The sequence below is a fragment of the Alligator mississippiensis genome, chromosome 4, assembly GCF_030867095.1.
Source record: "Alligator mississippiensis isolate rAllMis1 chromosome 4, rAllMis1, whole genome shotgun sequence".
In the NCBI taxonomy this organism is placed as follows: Eukaryota; Metazoa; Chordata; order Crocodylia; family Alligatoridae; genus Alligator; species Alligator mississippiensis.
Window position 1 is genome coordinate 51,105,725 of NC_081827.1, and position 23,976 is coordinate 51,129,700.

General features: G+C 36.6%; 1 protein-coding gene across 24 annotated transcripts in view; it reads right to left on the reverse strand.

The window, feature by feature from the left end:
* Window positions 1–23,976, reverse strand: part of FOXP2 (forkhead box P2) — a 686,563-nt gene that overhangs the window by 166,415 nt on the left and 496,172 nt on the right. For 20 of the 24 annotated variants that reach the window (XM_059725970.1, XM_059725969.1, XM_059725963.1 and 17 more), the window contains one exon: window positions 5,814–5,903. The exons of 3 other annotated variants lie outside the window; for them this stretch is intronic. In XM_059725970.1, coding sequence (XP_059581953.1) covers window positions 5,814–5,903 — 90 coding nt within the window. Of the gene's footprint in view, window positions 1–5,813; window positions 5,904–23,976 lie in introns of those variants that run through there. One more of the 24 variants, XM_059725980.1, reaches the window with a different exon arrangement.

The following is a 23,976-nucleotide window of genomic DNA, read 5'->3' on the forward strand; positions in this document are numbered from 1 at the left end:
TGCACAGCCCTAGAAAGCATACACTACAGCATATCACTGTAGAAAAATTCTGTACCTTAACAGGGTAACTCCACATGCTTCCTAGCTCACTTATTAAGGAAAAATAGGTGTCCGCTTTTCCAGTAACTCTCTCTCAAATTTAAATCTTCCCCAAGCCTTAACGTAATTTAAATTTACTCCTTAACGTAATTTAAATTTACTCCAAGCTTTTATCTAGGCTAAGAATTTTCTCCACAATTATACCTGAGAGGGCAAGGAGGCTGTTTATCACTACTCCCCGCCCGTACTCTGTACTACATCAATGCTCTCTACAATACAAAAAAATTCTTCCCCTGCTCCTCTGGTTGGTAAGACGTACTTACATTTAAATGAAAAAGACATGAATAGGATATAGATGGCTATAATGCCTTGGCAGAGTTTTGGACTAATTCAGTTGTTTTCTATTTCTGGTTAAGCTAATGTAAAAGGAAACTCTAAGTAAGTTCTTATCCAGACCATGTATTTCTTATTTTATGTGTTTGCAGCTGCAAATTCTTCACCAACTTAGATAGGCAGCTGGGGCTACAGATAGCCTTTGCGAGAGAGAGGAAAAAACGTCAAATCAGCACCCCCAGTTTCTTCTCCACTTTTATTCCTATTGTGATGTTTTTCTTTTTTATTGTTTCTTTATGACTAACAAAAACATTATATTTGTTCAGGATGCAATTTTCTGGGAGTGTGGGTGGCAGAGTGTGTACACACATACAACCCCGCCAAACTGCTTATTGAACAAGTATATTTTTGCTAATAATTTTGTGCCTTTTTATCAGCTCTCAAGGGAGGTGACTGAACTAGGGGCTGCACTAAGGCAGACAGAACAAGCAAGTGAGCCCAGGAGATGGTAAGCTGCATGCCCTTTTGGGTACATATTTCTCTATCTGCTACAGAAAATGGTTCACTGAAGCACTTGCTCATGCTCCTACTCTTACCATTTGCTACTTGATAAAGTGCACTATATTCTCAACCCAAATACATCTCACTTAGCTTCACCACTAGCTTCATGCTTTCAACAGCCACAATACAACATTCAATATTTTCTTCTTCTAGTTTGGATTCCTTTTTCATTCAGTTTTAGTATTTATTTTCCATTTGCCACTTTTATATGATGAAATAAACTTATTTTGTAGGATTAATGATTTTGGTTGGACAAATCAGGGCTTGGGCTTGCTTTGTTTTTGGCATGTCCCAAATTTATGACTGAATAAAATTTAAATAGTCTAATTTTTCAGACACGCATATGTATACATATATGTATATGCACATGTATTTTCCACCTACAGTATTCTGAATACTAAATGCTAATTAAATAAACATTAAAGGATGAAAAATAAATGTATACTTAACTTGCTTAAAACAAAATTTTCTAAAATGATTACTTCAATAAAGTGTTCAGACTAAACAAACAACGCTTACTTTAACAGTCCAACACTCTATATACAGCATGATATTTATACAACAGGCTTGGTACATACTGAGCTTAACTCTTTGATTCCAGGAGTCATGATTTCCTGACACAGCATCCTAATGCAAAATGTATTAGTACTAATGTTGAAAAGAAGTAAAAAACCTTAACTAAGAAGTAAAATAGATTATCTCTATTAAGTAAACAACCTTAAAACTAAAGAAGTAAAACAGATTATCTCTTTTTTTCCATTCAAGATAAAGTTTTAAAGCCTGACTTTTAAAAATAAAAAAATCCCTTATAGATATTGCAATGGACAGAAGAAGCTAGGTTTTCTTAGGGAAAAATTAACTTTTTGTCCAAACTGGTATGTTATGCTGTCTACAGCAGTATACAGCACACGGACAGTATAACTTAAGCTGCAAGAGTTGATTACTGGGAATAAAGGAAATAATTTTACTGCTGCACACTAATGCTCGACTACAATAGCAAATTGATAGCATTTACCTTAGAGTTATGTCTCTGCTCTGCACAGCTGGGGAAGAACCACAAGTCTGCCTCATGACTGTAAATGTAACAAGAACAGTAATGCTGCCAGGTTTCATACCTAAGCTATATGACACTATATTCTTCAGTGGCTGTAAGAATAGTTACTCTTTTGCACTAGAGAAGGATCTCCAGTTGCTGGAAGTCTGTGTGAATTTTGTTACACCTACTCTGAATATTTAGTGACATTAAGTAGAAACAATTCCACTAGTGTAGCCACCTTGTTCTACCATCTGTTACTACAATTAGAGTGTTTTCAATGAAGATAAATATGAAGGGACAGAAAATAACTACTACTACAAAAATCTTCACATTACTACTATAATATGTGTTCCAGAATGCCGAGACAAGACAGTAAAATATATTTTCTTTTAATACTTAGGTTAACATCATCTTCAACACTCATCAAAATCCCTATTTAGTTATTCTGCAATATGTCATTAATCAATGTATGTACTGATTTGAGTCCATTCAATTAATGCATGAGAATGATGAATAGCACACACAAACATGTTTCAAATACATTTATTCAGATATCTATATGTGAAAGTAAAATCACTACTACAATTGGTACTTCAGTTTGTTAGATAGGATGTTTTTCTCCTGTTTTACATAAGACATACTCATAATTATGCCATCTACAGCTCTGAAACCCAAAAAAATGTAAATGAAAAAGTAATGGTAGATCAAGAAACGAAGCCTCAGTCTAGACCACCTAAAACTACAATTTTTACAAACTGTGCTGCCAAGTGTCCAACTGTGAGCTCCTTTAAAAATTGCTGACCTAACCAAACACGGATATGATGTTTGTATGGGAAAAGAAATAAAATTACCAAAAGAGGTTTTATCTTCCTTTTACTGATCTTATATAACAAGCTATCATTTTCAAAAGATTTTTTTTCCCCCATAAGAAGCATTTAAGAACTCCTTTAGATTACTACACAAATTCTTCCAGAAAGATACCATGGGTTCACCAATGGCATACTCTTTGCAAAGTACAGTAAAACTTCCATGGACCCCTATACCAACACCCTGTTTTTGGAAAATTTGTGTAAGGAGAGGTTGAAGATTTCTTTCAATTACTGAATAGCTAATATGTGCCAGGGGCCACTAAAATACTGCACTCTGTTGAGTGAGGGACAAACTACTGTAAAATATATCTACAATACCATATACAATGTTCCAAAAAATGTGCATTGAATACAATCTATTAAAAAAACCCACAAAAAATTATGTAAATTGGTTCCTTCTTTTTTCTTCATTGACATATGGAACAATCACACAATTGATATCAAAATGTGAAGCACATGAGAGATGCAATGGCAAATATTACCTAACACCAGCATTTGCCTGCAGATGTGTGAGCTAGTTTAAAAGTTTTATTAGATTTATAATACAGTCCCAACCTGTCTCCAGTTGCCAGATTTGTCAATTGCTCCAAAATTAGAGGAAATTAGAAACACACTAATATTAAAGTTTTTTAAATATTTTGGTAGGAGAAAATTGTTCTCCCCCTTTAACACAAGACTAAGTTCCTGGGTACTTGTCCCCCTTAAATTCAAAGTTATTTATACACATATATCAATACCTGTTCCTATGGACTCTGGTCATAAGTTAGCACTAAATCTGGCATAATAAAATAATATTAAAGTACAATTTTATGATCTTTATTAAATATTTTGCCGAAAAGTCATCACAACGCTCAAGATGTAAAATTCCCCTACATAATGAACAATGCAAAGCTCTGTATTAACAGTCAATGGTTGAAATAATAGAAGCACCAAGGTCTTACTTTCAAAACTATTATATACTTTTAACACTAAGGAAGACAAAACTGGATGTTGTGTTCAAAACTTAATTTATATGACATTTGATACATAAAACAAAGCCTGGGAGCAAAATTTGTTTTGCTCTAATTAAAAAAGCACCAAATAAAATTGTACCAGGGACATTGTGCACGTACTGGGCAGCTGGGGCAAGAACTGGCAAAAGAAGCAGCAATCCTGGCTTTGGAGAGCGAGTAACACTTCTGAAAAGAAAATATTTGCTTTCTCTATTTGCTCCTCCCCTGCCTCACTACCAGACTCTCTCTCCCTGGGGTGCAGGGAATAGGGATCATCTATTTTCCCTAGGGAACATAAGAGTACAGAGCATCTCTCCGATCACTCACACACTCTCTCTCCCTACCCTCCCTGAACAAGCCCACCTCCCCCTCTCAAAATAAACATTATCCCTCTAGGTTTTGTGTTCTGTCCCTGACTTTGAGTTCTTTCCTCACATTTATCAGCCACTGTGTGTACCTTAACTCTTTTTCTCAGCTTTGAAATAAAGATTTGAGTGTGGGTGAAATATGGCTGTTAATCTCATTTTAAATGTTTACTGTTAATAAACAGTAATCTACCTTTCTGGCTATTCGTCTCATCTCTGTCCTCAGCTTTTTAAAACCATCCAGCAAAATACAAAACCATTGTGCAGGAGGTGGGGTAAGGAATATGAGTTAGGCTCAGGACTGCTGCCTACTTTCCACAGAAATGCTAATAGCAGAAAGCCAACTAACATATTAAATGTTTAATTCTCCATAGACACCTGCCTAAGTCTTTTGCTTGGTTGTGGGCACTTGTGATTTGGTCTAAAAGTCTTTAACCAAACTGAGACCATTTGCAAGTGTGCAAATTGGCACAATTCAAAAAGTACAGTGGAAAAATGTGGAAATGTAGAGATGTGTGCAGAATTCTTGATGTCCCTTCTTGAATCGTTAACAAGAAAAGATAGAGAATGCGGAATCACACACACACAAAATTGCACAAGCGAACATATTTGGCAACATTTCAAAATTCTTATATTTGGGATTGTCCCTCGCACACTGAAGAGAAAAATGACATTGAAACTCACTAGTCTACCTGAGAATAGGGGACATGTAAATGGACTTAAGGTTCACACAGAAAAGTAAGTTGGGCTGCCCAGAAGAGAATGGTAAGATATTTTCCTTACTCTCCAAACAACACACAATCATCTCTCACGCACAATCATCGTTTTTCCTGCAACTGACTGCCATTCAGTAGAGGAGAACTAAATATTTGGTTTACATGAAAAGAGAGAAGCCCATTTTTGCCAGCAGTGAACAACTTCATGTGTAACTCCAAATTATCATTCATTTATGACCGAGTAATCTTTAAAGAAACTTCTTGGGATAAAACACTTGTGTTTTACAAACAGTACACATTATTTTATTAATAATGTTATTAAAATAATTATTCAATACTAGATAATAGTATTCCTATTTACCATCACATAATCTGAATGTAAAAACCTTCCTCTGAAACTTGAGAACATATTTTCCTAAAAGCAGCAGGAGTAGCTCCTTCAAAATTTTAAGCAGTTGTGTTGTCAGCTTAGGAAATGTTTTGCATGTATCACTTTTAAAGCTGATAGGTTATCTAGGGCTGCTTTGTTTTCTTGGACTGTCTTTACTGTTAGTTCTGAGGCAGACATTTCCACAATTTAATCAATTTGAGAGTAAAAGCTCTCTCAAATCTTTTAAGATACTAGAGAAAAATCCCTTATGCAATAGATACTGAACTCAAATTTGGCTTTCAAATTTCTGTAGTGATCTTTTACACACCTACAACCTAACACACAAGATGTTCCCCATGTGCAGTGAGTTTTCCTTATGAATTAGAATGCACTTCCAGCATAAAAGCATATATTCTGTATTTTGTGAGACTGTACACATGGAAGAACACATGACGTGTACATAAATATGTGTGAGAGAAACCAGTGCACTTCCTTGTGAATAAGGCCCCAGAGGTAAGGATATTTTACTAACCTGCAGTGGTCTCTGTTTATCACTGCCCTTAGGAGATTTCAGTCCACTTGTCTGTTGCTGTAAGAGCAGCTGTCGTGCTGCCTGGAGCGCCTAAAAATAAAGAGGCAATCCTGAAATATTTTTTTAACATTTCCTAGAAAGAGACCAGTTAGACACTGTCAATATTAGTTACGTACGTTTAGACAAAAAAATACAATCTTTTATTCAGTTTATAATGACAAGACTTTTGCATTTCTTAAAACAAAAGTCCTCCAAAGGTACATATATGACTTCACTAGAATTTATGGATATATGTGAAATCCTGCAGGAAATAAAGTTAATTTGTTTAAAGTGCTTGAAGAGGAAAAATCATAAACTGCATCAATAGCCTCATTTCCACAAGGAACTTGTCTTTTGAGTGTTCAACTAAAATGCCCACTCCCTTGTAAATTATCATTCAATTTGCATTTTCATATTACAATTTTGAAGCAAAAGCAGTAGACTTCAAGTGTTACCGGAAGCTGTAATTAAATTTGACAAATCAACATCAGATTATCTTGAAAGTGAATTAATAAGAATATTCATTGAAGATTAAAAACACTTTTTGTACTTACAATTCAAGGGGAAACCTCTCCTTTGACAAAATAAAGTGCAGTTTTAATGCCAAATAAAAATGAGTGGTTTTCATTTGCATTCTTAGTAAAATCAGAGAACAAAGAAATTACCACTCAACCAATCAGATTAGATTCTGTGGATGACAGTATCCCAATCAAAATATAAGATGTTTTCATTTATTTTATGTTTTCATTCCAACTCAGCTAAATAAAGTTAAGCACAAGAAGTGTATATAAACATTCCATTTACCAGAAGAGGGATAATGTAAATTAATTTTCCCTACACAAGTATTTTAAAAACTACTATACAGCAATACTTACAAAAGGGAATTTTTAAAAAGGAAACACAGTTTAAAGGTGTAAAAGATTTACAATGGAGCCACTTGAAGAACTCATTCTTCTCTTCAGTGACTGAACACAGTCATTGAAGAGAAAGTATTTAAAATATATCACACTACTTTTTAATACTGCTCTTGTTGGAACATAGAGTGCCTAGCACAGAATACAATAAATCTTGTTTGATTAATAATCTCTGAAAATAATCAAGATTCTCAGCTGATAAAGAAAGGTACAATTTTGATTAGACTCAAATGAGCTGGTTTTTAAGATAGTTTCTAGTATCCATGACAACAGTTGCTTTGACAAGATGTGCATATGGCATTACACTGCCAGCTGGTGTGAACAATGTTTGAACTACTGCATTGAGATGCTGAGCAAACAGAAAAAGTTGCCACGTCTTAACCCTCAGGGAAGGCAGTCATCCCCTGATCAATTATGAAAAGACAGAGAGAGGGCTGCTACAGTCTGGCTCCAAGCAAGTTTTCTGAGAAGTCAGGCAGACATAGAAAACCAAAGTAAACAAACTGAATGCACTAGCACCATCTCCTAACAACATTGATTTGTCTCCCATAGAAAGCTCTGGTACAAGTTTGCAGAGCATACTTTTAACATTTGGAGACATTCCCACAACAATCCTCTTATTGTTTCATCAAATTCTCAAGTAATTACAGGTCAGCTTCAGCATCACAAAGACTATACATTCCTCTGAACCTAGGTAATGAGATATATATAACCAGCGTTTGGACTTCAAAAATAAATACAAGTTAGTGTATTTCAGTGTGCACGTAGAGCCTTTTGTCACCATCTCAGGCATCTTGTTTGCAATTCTAAACAGCACAATAATTTTCTTTGCAATCTTATAGTTCAATTGTAGGTCCTAAAGTACAAATCCTGATGCTGTTGAAAAACAACAAAAAATATCCACTGATTTTAGAAGGACCAGGTGCAGCACCTACATATTGAAAACTAGTTGAAATGGTTGAAAAATAGCACTATTTTAACACTTTGTTTATTTTGATCTGCAGAGTTACATGAGCCTTCACAATCTTTGGAGCCCTCCGGGACAGGGAATGGAATTAGAGAGAGACCACCACACTGTTAACTTGCTAGGGGCCTGCAAAGGAAGCCCAATCTCGCTTATCAAGATGGTGTTGCTACAAGAACCAGTGGAGAGGTCGACGTATAGAAGAATGGGGAAGGGATATAAATAATTCATTACTTTATTTGTAGTGATAGAAAGAAATTATTTAAACCAGTTTTATTTGGAAAAAAATTATAACAAACAATTTATACGTATAGACTCATCTACACTTGAAAGTAATATGGACAGGCTATTGAAACACAATGCAAGTTGTTTGAAGGCCCCAAGCTTCTTTAGAAACCAAGGCAACCAACGCCAATGGTAAGAGAATCCAATATTCAGCTCAAATCTAGACTCACTGTACTAGAGATTTAAAGGACAGGAAGGAATATGAGGTGTTTCACAATTATGCCAGTCACTATTACTGAAATCATGGCTAGCATAGCCCAGCACCAATGTAAGAAAGCATGAATTCCAACCACTACAAAAGAAGTCACAGCCTATGAAAAAAAAAAAAGACAGCATGACAGGATGTGTTTGTATAAAAGGCTACCCTGCTTAAACTATCTTGATTTATACATGCAAATAAAGATGTCTTTAAAAGAGCAAAGATTCATCTTTTAATACAGAAAGTCTTAGGAATGATGACTACCTGAATACTTCAATGAGCGTATTGTGGCAGTTTAGATTACTGGAAACAGAGGAGACATACGAAGAACAGAAAACAATTTCAAAAGATCAGAGATGATATAAAACTCATAAAGAGAAATCACTGACAGTCTTTGTTCTTATAGCAGTTATCACAGGATACTTTTTCCCCCACCATAGTGGTTAACACTTTGGTAGTGCTTCTTGGTAAACATTTTTTGAGAGACATACTGTTCATTTCAAAGAATTATTATTGGCACTATTCAAAACTCTGAGGATTACAAAACTCTAAGACATTCAGTTCTATCAGTTCATTTACCGCTATTAAATCCTTGAAAAACAAGTTGACAACTTAAAGTAAAATATTAATTTTGGAAGATTGTCTACCTTTCAATCATGTATCAAATTAAGGTAAAGTCTATGTACTAGTCATCAAGTTCTGTGAACTAACTGGATGATAATTTGTGGTCTAAGAAAGTTCAACTAAAACAAACCAATATAAATATGACTGATTAAAATTACATTGAGTTCTGACTCAACCGCACAAGAGAAAGGATTCTCAGGCTGTTGAAGTTGCATCCAGTTTCTAATAACATTTGTTTTGCACTTAGGAGGCACTTTTCCTTAATCAAGTTACCTTTAAAAAGTTTATGAAGATGAAAACAAACAAACAAATCCCTACGGGTTCTGAATAAAGTTGAAATTATTTTAATAATGGAGATGAAAATCATTACAACAGTTTAACTATTTGGCAATCTAAGCAGGAAATTTGGGCATATGGTTTCCAGAACTCATTGTGCCTTGCAGTAAAATATTTACTGGGAACACTACTTCTTAATATTTACTCTGCAGTTCCAACCTAGCTGAAATGTAAGCAGAACAAAAATTAAAGTTATCGTATATAATTCACCCTATTAAAGTTGATAAATTGATGTACATTTTGATGTGTTAAAGATAATTCAAAGAGATATGCATTACATACCATCCCGTATTCAAAGCCCCTGGGTTTCAGTAATTTTTAGAATGCCTTTAAAATAATTTTAAGTTTTAACATTTTACCAAAGTAAAAGCTGCTACTAAAGAAGGTAAATAGATTACTTTCATGTTTTAAAAAGTAAATATGTATTTTTAGAAAACAGATGTCACTCATATCTTTCCTTTAAAATAGGAATGTTTAACCTATCAGCCTGTTGCATTTGAGACGTTAAAATGAAAAATGACATCTACGCCCATTAATATCTTCTATGTATAAACAGCACAGCGTGACACATTCTTGAGAGCTGAAGGCTACAAAATCTCTCTGAAACATAAATAACAAAGCACTCAGAAGCATATTTGATGTTGATATTCATCTCTGAGAAAAACACTGCTGCCTGGGCTTCTTATGAAAATAGATGCAGCCCAAATGGATCTCCTGTAATTGGTTTCAGATAGCGAGGTCAGAAGAAATATGATACAAGAAACTATTATGTGAAACAGACGAAACAAGAATGTTTATACAGGCACTCCTCGGTTATACTGACAAGGGGTGTATACTTTGCAGAAAACCAGAACCAAAAACTTGCCAGAAAAGAGCCAGATTCTTTCACCTTCCTACCCAGAATTTCTATTTTATTTTGTTAAATGATTGAATATTCTGATGTTGACTACCAAATACAAAATATGTTTTGAAACAGGCCATCAGCTTGTGTGCATCAAACTAAAGTTAACTCTAAGTTAATTAGAGCGGCACTTCAAGAGCTGCTCTAATTAAAGTGCCCAGAACATCTCATGTATCAGCAGCCCCACATTTCAAAATGGTAGCAGGGGCACTTTATCTAAAGCTCACTGAACGAGCTCAAGATAAAAGAATCCCCACCACCATTTCAAAGTGGAGAAACGTTGATACACAAGATACAAGAAGCTGCTGCAGTGCGGTAATTGCCATGCTCCAGCAGACTTGATTAATCAAGTTTGCTCTGACGCACTGGAAGTAGAGCAGTCTCCTTGCTTGTGTACAGGCAACCGGAAGTACTAGATTTAATGTGCATTAACTAAAGTGTGTTAATGCATGTATAGACATGCCCACAGTCTATGAAATGTAGATAGCCAGGTAGGAACTGAAAGGGTTTTTTTGTGGGGAAGATATTAAAAAAACTAACAGCCAATCAATCCCAAGGAATGGTGGGATTTGACCCAAGTAGTCCCACAAAGTTTTCCCTGTACCCTTTTATCTCCTGTCAGACCAACAACCTACAGCTCTAACCTCTAATGGGAGAAAGCAGGATGGAGAGGACTATATTCTTATATATGAATACTAGTGAATTGCCCATCAAGAATGATGGGGGGGGGCAAGTGGGGACAGAGGTGGGGAAGCTTGCTAACCCTAACTTTCCCCTTGCTGCTGCTGCCACCGCTGCCGCCTCCCAGGAGCAAGGTGGGGAGGGAAGCTTGCCCCACTGTCCCCTCCATCCCCTTCCGTCAGCACCCTGCACTGCTGCCACCTCCAAGGAGCAGGGCCAGGGTGGGGGGGCAGGGCTGAAGCCAGCAGCACTGGCTTTGCCCCCTGTTCCGTCCCCACCTTCATGGTAGCGCTCCACCATTCTGCCGCCTCTTGTCTGTAATGCTCTTGGAGGATTCTGATTGGTTGTTTCAGTAACCAGAGCGCTCCAAGAGCATTACAGACAAACAGACTAAGCCCTTTATTATATTAGAATATTTATATTAAATATACTTACTAGATTCACAAGTGTAAGGTTGGCACATCTCTAGCCTATACAAATATCCCTCCCTCCCTTCCCCTACCCCTTTGTTAATACTAAATTGTTGATCTTCTTTTAAATTAAACTGTACAGGTCAGACCAATTAAGAACTCACATACCTAAAAGTTGGGTGCCACAAAGCATAACTGTTATGCCACAGTGCAATCCTGAACATTATGTTATATGCCTAGGTTCCAGGTATTCGATAGGGGGAAGAATTAGTGCCTCAGAACTGGTTCCACAACAAGTATCATGTTCAGCAACACGTTACCTGAAATAAGCACTCAGCATAAGATACTTAGAGTGAGCTAACAGGGACATACTAAAGGTGTGAGATTTAAATCCCACTTCAGGCACCTTACTCAGCTGAAGGGAGGCACCTCTAGTCATTTGGAATTCACAGCCCTGAACCCTCCCCTGAAGATCAGTACCTATTTCCTTTCTTTTAAAGAACTGAGCATAAACTCATTCTTTCTTTTGAGAAGGACAAGGCGATATTGGAGGAAAACTAATGCAATAGAACTTGAAGGAGATCAGCTCCCTACCTCCAACCTACTAGGACAATGCCATAACCATTAGGCTAGGTTCACCACCTCTCCTGCTGAAGCTGTGCCACAGTGTAGAAAAAAAATAAAGATTCATTAGACCAGAGACTGGTAGTCAGAGCAAACCTCACCTGGCCTCCTGAAGAATCTTATATGAGAAGACAAGCCCTGCACTCTATGCTTTGCTACCTACATTGTTTCCATATTTTACCCAATATCAATTAGGCTAAAGTGGAACACTTCACTCTTCCTCATAGAGTCACATTTGAACAAAGCAGTGGCTAATACTGCAGGTTGTAAGGAGCCCAATTATGTTGGTAATAAGCACTGACATAGGAAAAGACCTCTGTAATCAAGCTCCTCCACTTGAGCAGAATACTTGCAACTTTATATGGCTTAAGCAGAAGGTAGTTGCTGAGCTGCTCAGTCATATCAAAAAGACAACTCTAGGTGCCTGAAAAACTTTACAATTACAAGTAAGGCACCTCCAAGTTTAGTCAACATTTAAGTGGACTTCTACATCAAGATTTTGGGCTTAGGCACCTACATTCCACTTAAGTCCCTTTCATGTCTTTTTTTTTTTTTTTTTTTTTTTGCATCTGATCCTAAACTGCTTGGTGCAAGAGCAGTTTCTGCAGATTGAATAGGCAGCTCCACATTGAAGCACTAATCACAATTGAGGCCTGTGGTCATTCCTGCAATACAAATAAGAATCCAGGAAGTGACCCTCCTTTTACCTGAGTTTCTGTTCAGGCTTGATGTTATTCAGTTTTCATTTCCAACTCAAGAGAAAACGTAACAATAATAAACTGATGAATGCAACGTGAAGTCTCATAATGCCATTTAATAAAAGGAAATTAATCACCTAATTGTCACAAACCTATTTTCAAATAGCAATCTATCAGGGAGAAATTATGCATCTGTAGTTATTGACCTTTCATTTTACCATGACTGATGCATAATTATACTAGTTTTGTGAAAAATAATAGTTAATTATCAGATTTTTTTTCATTCTAATTATTTTGGCAAATTTTTGCATTTTGTGTCCCCTTTATTTTTTTGTCTGTGAAGTATACCAATAAATACAACATGCACCATAGAAGCATGTTTTATTTTATCAAACCAAATTTACCTTCCCTCTTGTTATCTTCATCAAATAGGTAAAACACCTGCTTGTAAAGCACGGCCCCTTTACATCAGGAGGTTTTTAAGGCCTGGTTAAAAAAAAGCCCTGGCTGGAATGATCTACTTGGGGATGGTCCTGTTTGAGTAGGGGGTTGGACTAGACAACCTCCTGAGTTCCCTTCCAATCCTAATTTTCTATGATTCTACCACTTGTATTCTGGATGGCTCAGGAGTGATGAGAAAACATCAGTGCAATTGCGTGCAATGATTTATAGTACCAGGAGAACAATTTTTTTCTCCCAGTAAAGCTCATTCTTCACTAGGGACCAGGTACATAAGATATAACATGCCTCATGACAGTATGTCAAATTCTGTTTAAAGCTCCTGACCACTTGTAGAATGTGGATTTCATGCATCACAAAGGAACTGGGAGCATGGCACCAACACTGTGTTCCAGCTGACTACCTCTTTTAATACATGAATGACACTACGTTACAGTGTATCCCATGACAAAGGAGTGATCAGAATAGGTAACTCTAATTTGTTTTAGTATTACTATCACCATACATTATTATTATCACCATATTGTGTTATTATTAGAAAACTGTATGCACAACACTATCACCACCACCACAAAACAGTAAGCAAATATAAACCCTACAGGCTCAGAAAAATCCTGTCACTGCAATCCTCCTGCATCTGTCACCGGAAGGAAATGGGTGACTCATTTATGGGTAAATAAAAGAATATGGCCTCTCTCTCTATATTGACAGAAAGAACTAATCCAATTTATATATTAATACTCTAATGAATTCTTACATGTGATCTCTCAATACATATCAAAACGTGTTTAGTGGGTCTGGAGTGTGAAATGAGGAGTGACCACTTTGTTATCCCTTTTCTGGGAACATATATTTTTAAAAATTATTTGACACCTATATAATATTACTTCTAACTACCCATTTCATGTTTTAGATACACACACACACTCCTAAATTTGGTCACATGTGGTTTAACAATCCCTCAATGCTCAAAATGTATTTTAGACATTAGTTTGGCTGTTAAGGCTAGTTCTAAGCAAAGCTGTGTGAAGCTGGGTAGCGCTGGTTCAGGTAAAAAGAAGTTTAACATCTCACAGATAGGAAAAGAAGTTGATACACATAGAAGTTGAGCATGGTTTTGATCCATAAAGTGTGGTTAAGCCTCTTTCCAGTGATCACAATCTAACTGAATTTGACATTTTCAAAATAGATGTTGGTGGAGGAAGTATCATATCATACTATCAAAGGTAATGCTATGATGCTATATGTATATTTGTTGGCTTGAGCAAAACTATCTAATAATACCTTTCCATGTGGCCCTTTTAAATTCAGTTTTATATTATTTCTCCCTCACCCTTTTGGTTCCATTTTTAATTACTTTCTTGGATGTGAATATCTTTAAAAAAATTCTTTAACAGCCTCTACAGTATTTTATATATATACACACAATATTATATATAATAGTGTAGAAGTTGTTAAAGATTTTTTTTTTTTAAATCATTCATATCCAAGGAAGTAACGAAAAGTGGAAGAAAAAAAGTGAGGGAGAAATAATAATACTACTCAGAAGGGCCACCATGGAAAAGTATTAGAAAATTTTGTTCAGGCCACCTACAGTTGATCTGAGCCAAAAGGCCTCAAAACACTATATGTAGCATCATAGTACTACCTTTGATAGTCTGATACGATTCTTCCTTTACCAATATCTACTCTGAAAATGTCAAATTCAATTAGATTGTGATCACTTTAAAGAGGCTTAACCACACTTTACTTCCACATGAGGGCCATACTTAAGCCAAAAGGAAAGAATTGAGATATTGTAAAGTAATTATAAAGTAATCTTATATTAATTATGCAAATCAAACTCCCTCAACCTATCAGAATTTAGAAAAATTACTACTGAGTTATTAATTAAATATTCTGCTTATGAAGAAACTCACTGCTTTGATTTACAACTGCCCTTAGAATTGTTCATCCATGGATATTAGTACTGTTTAACTATAAAAGGCGGCATTTTTAGGGTGTATGCAAGTGACACTAACTTTTTATCACGAAGGAAGAAAGAACATGAGTAAATAATATGAAAAACTGGGGTTAGGTAGATATCAGAGTGAAGAGGGAATGAAGTTCAGCCCTGAGTATCATGGAAGGCACAAGAGCTAATAGATCAAAATATAATTAAAAAATAATTTAAAATAACTTTATCTTTTTATTTTAAATCCTATTTTTGTTTACATATTTCTAGTTCTTTATTTTTTTGTATTCAACAATCTTAAAAGCCTGTAGTGAATGTTTTATATTTATTGTTTAATTAGTTTTCAGACATGAAATGCCCATCTATGTGGAGGGGTGTAGGTTGTAGCCAGGAAGAGCACACACCAACTGCAGAGGCCTCCTCAGCCTGATGATGGGTTTTTAAACCTGACAGCTTGCTAAAAATTTTTTTCCCAACTATTTAAGTTGGTCTAATAAAGATTTCAGATTCACCTAAGGAACCTTGTCCATCTATGTGGAAAGAGGCATGTCCAAGTATTCACTAACACCGTTACTGCAAATAACCCATGATATTTATGCAGCCATCATCTGCCGAAGTACTTTAATCCTTTAATCAGGCTTTACTCCTAAATCAGATTGGTAGCCTGAAGTCAGTAAAACTTTTGATTCCAGCTGCTTTATAAAATTCTACCCTTATGGTCCTACATAAGTATTAAGAGAGGTCACAGAATCCTAGGAAAGTAGAGCTGGAAGGAGCCTCATAAGGTCCTATCCAGCCTCCTACTCAAGGCAGGATTATCCTCAACTAAACCATCCCAGCCAAGTGTTTTTCCAACCTGCTCTTGAAATCAATTTAGATAGCCTGTTCCAAAGCTTGACAACCAGAGTCAGAAAGGTCCTCCTAATCTTAAACCTAATTTTTCTGTGCTGCAGCTTGAGACCATCACTCCTAGTAGTGTCCCCTATGGCCACAGAGACAAGCCATCTCCATCCTCTCTGTAATTACCCTTCAGGTATTTGAAGACTTATCAAATCACCCTTCAGTCCTCTCTTCTCCAGACTAAATAACCCAACTTCTTTTAGCCTCTCATAAATCTTACCTCCTAGGTCCCTAATCTTTTTTGCTAATCTGTGCTGGACTCGTTCCAAAAGTGTCCACCTTATTGAAGTGCAAGACCCAAGTATTCCAGGTGAATAAATTCCAGGGCTAAATTGAATGGAAGAATCATTTCCCTTGATTTACAAGTGATATTCCTGTTATTACAATCCAGTAGTCTGTTGACTTTTTTGCAGCAGAATCACATTGTTTGCCCATATTCAGCTTATGATCTTCTGTAAACCCCAGGTCCTTCTCTGCCATACTGCAGCTTAGTCAGTCATTCCACAGTCTGTACTTGTGCATGTAATTATTTCACCCAAGTGCAGCATTCTGCAATTCTCCTTGTTGAGTCTCATCTGATTGAATGTGTACCATTTCTACAGTCTATCCAGGTCATGTCATTCTGAATCCTAGCCAGAGTATCTGCAACTGCCCAATTTGTTGTTGTTCACAAATTTGCTATTTGTGCATTCAATCCCATTCTTTAAATAATTAATGAAGCTATTAAACAATACCAGACACAGAACAGACCCCTGGCAAAGCCTACTTGATACTTCCTCCTGACTAGACATTGAGCGATTGAGGACTACTCGTTGAGTACAATGATCCACCTTACAGTACTTTCTTCTAGTTTGTATTCTGTTAGCTTGTTAATGAGAATGTGTGATCAAGTCAAGGTATATCACATTTGGTGCTCTCCCCCATCTATAAACCATGTCACCTTATCATAGATGGAAATCAGGTTGGTCAGGCATGACTTGATCTTGGTGAATCTATGCTGGCTGTTCTTGGTTATGCTGTCCTCCTATAGGGGCTTTACAATAGATTCCTTGATCCATGATCTTTCCAAGATGGCAAGGCTGACTGCTCTGAAATTCCCCAGATCCTTCTCCTCCCCATTCAAGATGAGCACTATATTTGCTCTTTTCCAGTCATCGAGAACCTCACCCAACCTCCATGAGTTTTCAGAAAAGATAGCCAAAGGCTCTGAAATTACCTCAGCCAATTCCTTCAGTACCCTAGGGTGCATCCCATCCAGCTCTGCTGATTTGAAAGCAACTAGCTTCTCTCTACCCAAGTCCTAACCTGTTCTTCCAATACTCTAAGTTGTTTGTGCCCATTCGCATCTTTGCTGCCAACTATACTCATCATCTCGTAGCTGCTCCTATTTATGAAAAAACAAGTAAAAAAAGGCATTATTTACTTCAGTCTTCTCTATATCATCCTTAACTCAGTTGCCTTCTGCTTTCAGTAACAGGCCTATACTTTCTTTGGTCCTTCTCTTGCTTGTGACATACTTGTAGAATTCCATTTTATTGCCTTTTATGTCCCCTGCCAGCTGCATTCAAAATTGTGCCTTGGCTTTCCTAAATTTCTCCCTGTGACACACTTACACTCTACTTCTGTAATCAGGTTTCCTCTTCTTATAGGATTCCTTTTGAAATTTTAGCTCATTGAAGAGATTGCTATCAAGCCAGGCTGGTCTCCTGTTATGTTTCCAATTTTTCTGTTGCACAGGGAAAACTTGCTCCTGTGCCCTTAAAAGGGCTTCCTTAAAGCACAGCCAGCACTCCAAGACTCCTTTTTCCCCTCAGACTTGCCTCTCAGGAGAACCTGCTCATCAATTCCCTGAGTCTGTCAAAAGTCAGCTTTCCTAGGCAGTTAGCCATGTTAGTCTGAAGTCAGGTAGAAGGCTGAGTGGCGATGCATCTTATTCAGTTAGCCTATAAGATACCTCTCTACCTTGCTTCTACTTATATGTTGCAGTGTTTAACTTGTAGATCCTTACTTTTGAAAATATCAGCCTGTGTATTCAAAACTGTTCAGAACTTGTTAATGGACTGAAAGTGGAAATGCATTTTCACTGCTGACGTTAAACAATTTTATTTTGGAGTGAGGAAGATTTAATGCCATTAAGAGCAGAGTTGTTATTAATATAAAATATTTTCAGGCTTTGATGCTGCGACTACTAATGCACATGCTTAAGTTTATGGACATGAGATACCCAATGAAGCTGATGGCAATATTCATGTGAACAAAGTTATATACCTGTTTGTGTAGAAAAAGGACCTGATCCTCAATTCCTTTCTTTTTTTTTTTAACTTATGGCAGTTTTGTAAAGTTAAAATTCTATATACAGCAGCATTCTGCCCACCAGCATTTATCACTGGAAAAGTGAAGCAAGACACTACACTCAAATTGAGATATTTCTCTACCTATGTGTCTGTACATAAGCTACTTCCTTTGGGACTGGGGAGAGGGAAGAGGAAGCATCCTATTAACGCTAAGAATTTTAGTGAATCATTTTGATTAGCAGCAAGAATCATTATGGCTTTTGACGAATAAGAAAAAGCCAGGAGGAATGGGATGGGGGCTCCATTAAAATCAACTATTAAGTCAGTCAGCATAAGAGGGAACAGGTAAGCTGGCTTTTTGCCCATTCTTCTGTCAAACCCCTTGTTCATCAAATCCAATGCATCTTCCCTTGCCCCCAGCCAGGCTTCTCAGTACCACAGAGGCCAGGGCTTTTACAATCCCCACTTTACCCATCCCAATCAGAACCTTAAGTAGTTACAGTAAAAATCAGAAAACCAGAAAAGCCTAACTTCCACCAAACTTCACTTACTCATGATATTGAGATAAAGTGATCTCACATTCAAGAGTTAGGGAGTATGGTGGTCCAGATGGTGAAAACTGCAAAAGCCTAAATTGACTTCAGCACAAGCAAGAGAAACATGGTCTGAACGGAGGTGGGATTCACTGTTCAGGGAGAGACAGACAGGTGTGGCTAGTTGTAGAGCTCAGCGTGTATAAACAAGCATGCCAACTGCATGAAAATCCTATGTACTTTATTACAGATTTAAATCTAAAGTTTTAGTAACACAAAAATTACAATCTAGTCTTATATAACTAAAAACGCAATGATTTAAAAAATCAGAGCAGAACAGCCAGAGATGTATCCTCTGGCATCTCTAAAATCAATGATGGTAGATGCTGCGAGGGTAACAATATACTCTGTTCAATGCTCTGCCCCCTCTAAAGCAATAGAGACAGGATACTGCGTCAAATGGACCGTTGGGCTGACCTGGTATGGTACTTATGTTGCTTTGTTCTTAAACAGTCAGGTTATATAAATCATTATATAACTCACTCACCCTTTAAAAGACTTTGTTAACCCAGCTTGATCCAGTGCTACCGTACTCTAGCACTGGAAAAATTCTGGCTTTTTTTTTTAAACACCATCCAGAGCCCTGGATGGGTATTCAAAATCTGAATTAAAAAACATTCAATAAATCTAAAATACAAAAATATAAAAACATTGGAGTGCTAAAGGTGGCTATTACTATCATGAAAGGGCATTTTTACATTTTTATTTCATATATTCATTTATTTACAGCATTTATTTACATTTTTATTTATGAAAGGGCTATTTGTTAAATGCCCTTTCATGAGGCTATTAAAGGAATTTGATAAACAGTCCTATCAGGATTTAAAAACTGATAAGGTGCCAGGCAGCCAGGAATGGCAATAAATAGCTAATCTTCACAGACAAAGATGGCCCCAGAGATTAGTATTTTGTCTGATGGTGCCCAATAATATTTATGAATAGCTTGGAAGAAGAGGGAAATAAAATTAATCCCTACAGCAATGATGAATCATTTCACGGACTTCAACAGGCTTTGGCTCAGGCCAGGGTGAGACAAAACAGTTTGGGGGCAGGCAGAAATGGGGCAGGAACCAAATAAAATTATTTGACTTAACCAGGGCCAAAGAGCACTATGAGGAACTTCCAAAGGAATGACTGAAACTAAACAATCTCAGCAAAGGTTAAAAAAAAGAAGAAATGTGCATGGGCAGTACATTGAAGGTATCGTATCAGCATTTAGAGCAATTGTGAAATTATATAAATGATATATTCTAAGACTATGCATTTGTTCATGTTATCTAAAGAAATAGATAAAAAGGAGAGAGACATGTCAGTGAAAAGCAACTTAAAAAGTAAATAGATTAGGAGCAGACTATTTTGTTTACTTTCCCATAATAATTTAAAAACATTAAATAATCAGAAAGCATGTTTTTAATATCGTGATTAATGCTAGAAATGGTGTCTAAGTATCTAAAATGTCTCTGTATATATCAGAAAGATGCCTGTCATGCAAAAACATATGCGATATATAATTTAACTGTGGAACTCATTGCCCCAAGAAATTGAGTAAAACAGCAAGGTATGTTTAAAATGGATTATAGATTTGTTGTATATTGATAAAAATAGAATGAACAGTCACATCAGAAAATAATGTGTTATCAAGAGGTATCAATCTTTTGATCAATTTAAAAATAATGTGGTATCAAGAGGTATCAATTTTTTGATCAATCTTTTTATGCCTAAATACCAGGTGGTAGGAAGGGAGTGTGATACAAAGAGGCACATTCTGTGATTGTATGTTTTCTCTGACATCTGTCTCCTACTAGTCACTATCAGAAACTAGATACAACTTACTGTTCTGTTCCCATGTGGTAAATCATATATGATTACAAAAACATGATATCACTTGATTAGTAAATTCCAAGCATAGTTACAGTTCAAGGGAATTCACTGTATACAGAAATACCAGTGAGGTACTATTAAACATTTCTTTAGCAAGGTAAACAATATTTATTATCATTTTAAATTCTCAGACTTCACAGAATAAACTGATTAGTCATCTGCAAATGTCAGGAAGAAATGTTACTTATAACATACACAACTGCATGTTTGTCAACAAGCTAGATGCATAGTCTATGTTTTTACTTTCCTCTAATGCATGAAAAGTTTGGTCAACAGTAAAAACAGTATGCCTGGTGTTGTAAATAACTCCTAAGAAGGCAGCTCCTGTCTAGAGTTTTAGACATACCATGTGGAGGAAACAGACAAGAGAGGAAGGGGATGGGAAGCCAGTGACAAATGTTGATGTGCAGACAATATTTGCACCTTTATCATCAGGGATTCCCAGGAGAAGTAAGTCTTAAGAAACGGAATTATCAAGACTCACTGGGTGTGTCTACATGTGCGCTTTAATGTGCAGTAGCCTATTTTACTGTGCATTAAAGTGTTGCATAAAAAAGTGCTGTTATACCAATATGCAGTAAAATAGGCTACTGCACATTAAGTGTCACCTAAAAAATGTGATTTTGTGCTACTGCATATTAGGGCAGCCTAATGCACATTAATTTAGTACCTCACATTGTAGGTACTAAATTTAATGCACATTAGGAAAAGCGCATTTATTCATGTGTAGACATGCCCACCGTATGCTCAGAGATACCCTGGCCATTTTCAATCAATATTTTGTCATGACAGCAGAGGCCAATCAAATCTAATGTTGGATAGGTCAAGGTCTTCCGTTGAGAGCTTATTCTGTATTTCCAGAGAAGGGGATGCTTAGGCTTTGCAGAAGTATGATAGAAAGAACATTGCAAAATAATTGGTTATTGTTTGGACTTTTAAGAGTTGAAAGAAATGCAAAATGAGAAATTACAAGATTTGATTTTTTCTGTAGCTAAAAGGACAAGTTAAATGAAAGAGGCATGTCTAATCCAAGCCCTTTTGAGAAGTAGGGGGACCAATCACTGAGATTAGGATTTTGCATGAATCAGAAAAAGGCCTGAGGCTGACAAAAATGTGTGGCTAAAGAGAAATATATAGGAAATATTAAATTCTCAGCAGTATCTAAGGACTGGGAAAGAAAATCCACTTGACAAAGAAGTCCCAAGTAACAAAATAAAGTAAACCAGACCCTACAGACAGAACCTAAATGCAAGACTAGAGTCCAGTTACATCTATATTTCATGAAGCTTGGACTAGGAAAAATGTTCCCTCTGGAATTGGCTTAGTGCCTGTGATAATCCTTGTAAACAGCATGCTAATCAAAGAATTTCAATGACAAATGTGCTCAAGGGCATCATCATCACTAGATGCATTTTTAAAAAGCAGACACTCCCAGTCTTTGTGTTGCCAAACATATGTAATCCTTCATAGGCCTTAAAGCCTCTTTTGGCTTTAGCTTGTATAAACTTCATCTGCCATAGTAGTCTAAATCATGTAGCACATGCTGTATGATAGACATTGAGATTATGGACACTGATACAATGGGTGAACACTCTGGATATAAAATCATATGGTTGGAAGGAACCTTGGCAGCACCTAAACCAATTCCCACTGTTATCACCAGATCAGACACTTTGAGTAGCGCCACCACGAAAGCATGCTCTCCCCACTTCTGTTCTGTGTGCGCCACATGCCAACATGGCACATAACCATATTTTCGTGCATGCTAGGGTGTACCCAGTGCTGGTCTGATGGTTGCAACATGATGATTTTTCAGTTTGCAGCATGTATGGAGCAATACTGAGTAAATACGGTGTTTTTCTGGCAGCACTCCCTAGCAGTGCCAACACTGTAGATATTTCCTTTGGATTACCACTACCACCTAGTAACCCTCCCCCTCCCCCCAAATCTACACAGAATGAAGAATTCAGCCATGCACTTCCTCCCTTATCCCCTCTCTACCTTTCCATTACATCAAAATGTGATTACCCATGTGCGTATGAAATGTTCTCTTTCATGTGTTTGCCATCAGCTCAACATGGTCAAAGCTATTACAATATTACCTGTGATCCCTCTGAAACCTCTTTCCTTATTATATAGTGTTTAAACCACAAAGTCCCTGTCACCTCTGTGCCTCCAAAAATTATCACTTATTTTTTGTACTGTCTAAAACCCTTTTCCCTCCCCAAATGATGCTTTTATCTCCACTTTATTTTCTACTTCATATACAAAAACCACTAGGACTTCTTCCAAATTTCCCTTTGTGTGGTGAATGCCTGCCCTGACAATTCATCTGCAAGACAAGGCCTTTTCTTCTTTCAAATATATTTTCAAGATCTATTTTCTCCATGACATCTCCATCAAAGGAAAGGTTGAGGGGTCATCAGGTATATTTGAGATGTTTTTTATCTATAATTCATGACTTTTTATTCATAATTTAATATATATTTATAAAATGCTATAATTAAAATGTACATATTTAATTGTATCCTTCTCCTGCATCCACTGTTCATGGCTTATCTTTTCAGCCCTACTTCCTATGTGTTTGTACAGTGCAAAGAACAAGATGACCCTGATCCTGACTGGATCCTCTGGGCACTACCACAATATAACTACATAAATAAATAATGCTTATCCCAACCTCCTGCTTCAACCAATAAGTCCTGCTTAATTCATAACCAATATCTATCCATGAAGTAAATTAGTGCAGTATTTCCACACAATTGTAAAAAACAACATAATGTAATTAAACTGACATTTTGCCTGGTTTAAATGCTGCTGTTGGTATTATAGTAGCACAATGTTGTACAGTATGCATTTAAGAGCACTAAACTATTGCTACTGTATTCATTAGAAGTGCTACGTTTTTCTTTCCTGGAAAATATGAACAAGGTGACCTAAAGCAGTTCTGACAACTTTACCTTCCCCCTCAAACCTGAATATCCTTCATGAAATCTTAGCTTTTCACAACTGGAGCCCTGCTGGTGCATAAACTTCCCTGCATCCACCTTCTATCACTCGATGATCAGTAGAGTTTCTGATATCACACAATTTTCCACCTTCTAAGAAATACTCCTTACATGGATCATACATTTTGTTCTCTGCTCTGCATACAATATTTTATGGAGAAAGCATGGTAGATTTGCACCTCATAAACTAAAGCAGACAAGTCTAAGCTTTCGTGAGCAGCAGTCTACTTCATCATAAAGTGCAAATCTACCATGCCGTCTGCAGACTAACATGGCTAACTACATCTTTCTGCTTCAGTATTTTATGAAACACTGGATGATAATATTTAAAAGTACCATAACTGAACTGGTGATGAAAGACTTGACAATGGTATTGTGTTCTGTACCTGCATATCCCTT